Source organism: Acanthisitta chloris, unplaced genomic scaffold (genome assembly GCF_000695815.1).
Source record: "Acanthisitta chloris isolate BGI_N310 unplaced genomic scaffold, ASM69581v1 scaffold26164, whole genome shotgun sequence".
Classification (NCBI taxonomy): domain Eukaryota; kingdom Metazoa; phylum Chordata; class Aves; order Passeriformes; family Acanthisittidae; genus Acanthisitta; species Acanthisitta chloris.
In genome coordinates, this window is record NW_008671363.1 from 1 (window position 1) to 4,706 (window position 4,706).

Consider the following 4,706-nt stretch of genomic DNA (forward strand, 5'->3'; position numbering starts at 1 on the left):
CCGGTGAAACTGTCGCCGATGGGCTCCGGTTGGAACCGTTTAGACCTAAGGCTCCCCAAGGCAATGCGGATCTATTGTTTCGGACCTTTAGCCCATCTTTTCAGCCCGCCCGAGCTCCTCGGAGCGGTGTCGGCGCAGCGCTGGCCGCAGGGTGTCTGGCTTGATCGCGGCAGCTGCCAAGTGTCTGCTGGCGCACATCGCGATCGAATAAGTGAAAAAAATCACTACAGATATTACCAGTAAATGTCTGTATAATACCTGGAACATGAACCATAACGAAACATTTTTCTTCAAATGAAGTTTCTAGAAAATTTGCCGTGTGTTTCACAGGTTTGCAAACAAACATTGAAAACATGCTGCTTACATTATGTTGGTCTGCATTTGTAAGGTGAATAAATAAATACAGAATGAATTTTGAGACTGAATTTCTAAATTAAATCTGTCAAGATTTTAAATATTACTTACACAGTCAGAATGGAAGCGATATTACTATGGTGCTTGCCAATTATTATGTTATTAGCATTTGGTGCCCTTCAAACTTATCCACCTTTAAAAAATCTGTACATTTTAAAATTTGTACAGTTGTATATTGATTTTATTCCTGAATATAGTTTAAAGAACACAGGCAACATCTCCAGAATATTTCTTGGCAGAATATATTCCCTAAATTAAGGGAAATTGATTTAGTAATGTGTTAAGTTACAAGCGTCCAAAATGTACTAATCTTTTTATGATTATAATTACCACCGTGAATTCCATTTTCATTCGAACCACAGTTTTAAACAGATTGAACAATTGCCACTCAGAAATACAATATGAGCAGGCAAAGGTACTTTTAATTTAGGCTGTATTTGCTTTTTGACTGAACAGAATGAACAAAGACTATTTACAAACTAACTAGGAGATTTGTCCGTAGTGGACCTGCCAGGCTGGTGTCTTACTTTACCATTTGGCTCCACAAAGTCTGCTTTTTGTTTATACTTGAAGATCTGTGTCTAGCTATGTTTCCTGAGGCAGTTATTTTACTATTTTGAATAGTAAAAGCCTAAAGGAGTTACACAGAATCTTTTAGTACATGAAAATAATAATTTCTTCATAAGTCTTCCTAAATGCAGAGTGAGTATCCCAGTATTGCATGTCCTTCTAGCAGTATAAGCACTGGACGACTTTGAAACTCATCTTCCAAACTGTTCTGGCAGAAATGGATGATTCAGAGGCTAAGACCAGTAGCTTAGATTAAGTAAAATACCTGCAGTCCCCTTTCTCCAATGTGTGGAGCACATTTTATATGATTTAACATCAAGCTTTCTAGAAGGCTGCTTTGTCTATGGGTTGGTACAAGTGTCCACAGACATGTTTCCCCAGTATTTCTCTTAGTGGCAGTCAGTTCTCTCATGGATCAGAGGGTTTTCTCAGGGAAAAAACAATTAAAGAGGAAAGAATGTTTTGCTGCTGAATATAATCCCTAATGACCTTCCTTCTACTGGTGATTGGAGGCAATATTACTATTTGGATCAAAGTTAGGATCCAGTCCTCGGATTATATGTACTGCATTTACCTCACGAGTATGGACATATAGCACTAGGGGTTAAATGAGAAAGGAAACCTTTCCAAAACTCTGCTCCATTAAAAAAAAACCACAAAAAACTGTACCTTTTCAAGTGTGCATTAATTAGTACACTTGTCCTAGTACCTCATTCAGCTGTAATGAGGAAATTGCATTTGTTCATTGCAATAAGGCAACATCTCACCAGGACTGCACAAGAGAGTACATAACTAGTAAAAAATATAAAGAAATCATTGCATCAGTGTATTATATCCAGCTGCAAAGCTGCTCATAATTTTCTTGAGAGCTTATGTAGCAGTTTAAATTTATCTCCTGCAACTTTCATATGGATGATAATAATACGCAAACTAATGTAAGATACTGTCAACAAAATACATTATTCCCAGCATTGAAAGCAATATAGATGAAAAGGGGTAGAAAAGCCTTTCACATTTTTAACTACGCAAATCTAAGACTTTTGACATATAGACTGACATCACTAAGCTATTCCTAAATATAACTGTGATCTGTAACATCTGAGGAAGCTTGGTTAAAGGTGGGTTATTTTCAACACATGTTCTTTAGAATGTGAAGGTGCATTGGAACCCAATGACACAGCTAAGGCACCATATGGTATGGATTTCCTCTTTCCTACTGTTTGTTGTATATGCAAATGAAACTCTTTTATTTAAACTTGCTTTGCTACATTCCTTCATCCAGTGGAATTTGCTTGAAAGCTGCAAGTCTTTAATACCAGTAAATTTCCCAGCACTCTTATCATACAATCCATCTGACTTACAGGACTTTTGAGGCCTCATCAGTGTGATGGCAGCACAGGGTTCACAACTGGTGAAACCACTAGTGGCTAAGAACAAAACTAGGGAATGCTAAGGAGTGGACCTAAGTATCACAGAGGGTGAAATTTCAGTTATTGAGGTGAGCAGAACAGTGAGCAAAATCAGCAGTGTTCAAAATGAAATCCTGAAGACAATCATGCATTTCTGGGGTCAGATGACATGAAGAATTTGGAGACAAATGCTGGACTTAGCTCCACACTCGGAGAAGGATGGGTTCCTCTCCCATGGTACCAAGCCTGATTTCCACATAGAGGAGTTTGTTCACAGAGAAATCCAACTCCTGGATACAGGTACCCCCACTCCATGGCCTTTCTCTGGAATTCCAGTGTGTTAATCCAGAGGTCCATGGTTGTGGCTTGAAAGCCCATTGTGTCCTGAGCTGCCTCAAGATCAGCCTGGACTGCAGGCTGAGGGAGGTGATTCTCCCTTTCTGCTCAGTTCTTGTGAGACCCTGCCTGGAGTGCTGCGTCCAGCTCTGGGGTCTTTTGGCACATGAATCTGTTAGTAGAGGTCCAGAGAAGGGCCACAAAAATGATCAGAGGGCTGTAATACATTTTCCATGGAGACAGGCTGAGAAAGCCAGGCTTCAGCCAGAGGAAAAGCAGGTTCTGGGAAGAACTTAGAGCAGCCACTAAAAGGCTGCTTTTAATGAGTGACTTTTGATGACAGATGTCTCTTTGACATCTCTAATGAGATACAGAAAGACAGAGGCTTTTTTTTTTCAGACCTGTAGGGATGTTTTTAAATTTAAATTGGGCATAGGTAAGAATTCTTTTTGCAATGAGGGTTGTGGCCCACTGGACCAGGTCATACAGAGAAAATATGGGATGCCCTATCCCTGGAAGTGTTTAAAGCCAGGCTGGCTGGAGCTTTGAGCAACCTGGGCTGGTGGAAGGTGTCCCTGTCCATATCAGGGGTGTTGGAGTAAATAATCTTTTATGGTTTTTTTTCCAGCCCAAACTGCTCTATGACTGCAATATATATAGAATCTCTTCTGGAAACTAAATCTTGAAGACTTGCGCATGTTGAAATATAGTTTTAACTACCATTACAGTTATACAAGTAGATTAGTATAAGGGCCAGGAAATATGTACCTGCAGCTAATGAGGATCATTAAAACAGCATAACGAAAGCATTGCAACCCTAAATGTGTGCACTTACCAGAAACACCCCTTAGGCACACACACTATCGCTGTGTCAGAGTAATCTGGTGCTCAAGCAAGCTCTCTTCCTTTGTTTCTTTCCAGAAATAATACCTTATGCTCCACTTTGGCTATGGCACAGTCCTGCCTAAAAATATTCTTGTACGGCTTGGGGGTGGCAAGAAGCACAGGGTGGGTACTGTCTTCCTCCAAGCCCAGAGAATTCCTCCTTCTTCCTCAGGGAATAGAGAGAGCAGAGGTTCTGCACAGAGAGGAGCTATGACCTCAGTGCAGTGTGCTACAGACCATCATCAGGTGCAACCTCTGGGAATATCCTAGCAAGAGAAAACAGCTAGACAGTTTTATTCATCATTTCTAACAACAAATATAAAGAGATTTAAAGTTGTGCTCCCAAAGCATCTTATTTCTAAAGTTAATTGAGAACAGAGGCCTAGAAAGGAAGTCTTTCTTCAATCTGAATTTTATAGGTTTGAGATGGTCTCCTCCTTGTTTTTATGCTGCATAGCTCTTTCCACTCCCTCCCGTCTTTTAGCCACTCCCCCATATTTTACACCAGGAAGTCTGTGAATCCAAGCTAGGCAGGATCAATATCAAGCGTGGTACTGAATGTTAAGCACACATGTAAATAAATCACTAAACATGATTGCACTCTTTTATTATAAAAAACCAGTCAAAAAAATAATGCATCATTTCTCTTCATCAGGAAACTAGTTTTAAGACACTTGACACTTAAGTTCGTGTTAGCAAAACAAAGTAAGACTTAACACCAGAGCAGCTTTGTAAAGAAAGCAACACAACTCTTTTCTGATTGTGTGGGTGGCTCTGAAAAGAGCCTTTGGTTTATAAAGTTATGTTGGGCAAAGTCTAAATAGCTCTGCTTTCCAAGTTTATTTGCTTTTAGCTTTATGACTCTCGGTCTTCTTGGGCAGCAGCACGGCCTGGATGTTGGGCAGCACCCCACCCTGCGCGATCGTCACCTTGCCCAGCAGCTTGTTGAGCTCCTCGTCGTTGCGGATGGCGAGCTGCAGGTGGCGGGGGATGATGCGCGTCTTCTTGTTGTCGCGGGCCGCGTTGCCCGCCAGCTCCAGGATCTCGGCCGTCAGGTACTCCAGCACGGCCGCCAGGTACACCGGGGCGCCG

General features: G+C 41.2%; 1 protein-coding gene across 1 annotated transcript; it reads right to left on the minus strand.

Moving 5' to 3' along the window:
- Positions 1 to 4,352: 4,352 nt before the first annotated feature.
- On the minus strand, positions 4,353 to 4,705 carry LOC103801654 (histone H2A type 2-C; the record flags this gene model as incomplete). Its single annotated transcript, XM_009074076.1, has 1 exon — positions 4,353 to 4,705. A coding segment is annotated over one exon (252 nt), but the record flags the coding sequence as incomplete, so codon positions are not given.
- Position 4,706: the final 1 nt, after the last annotated feature.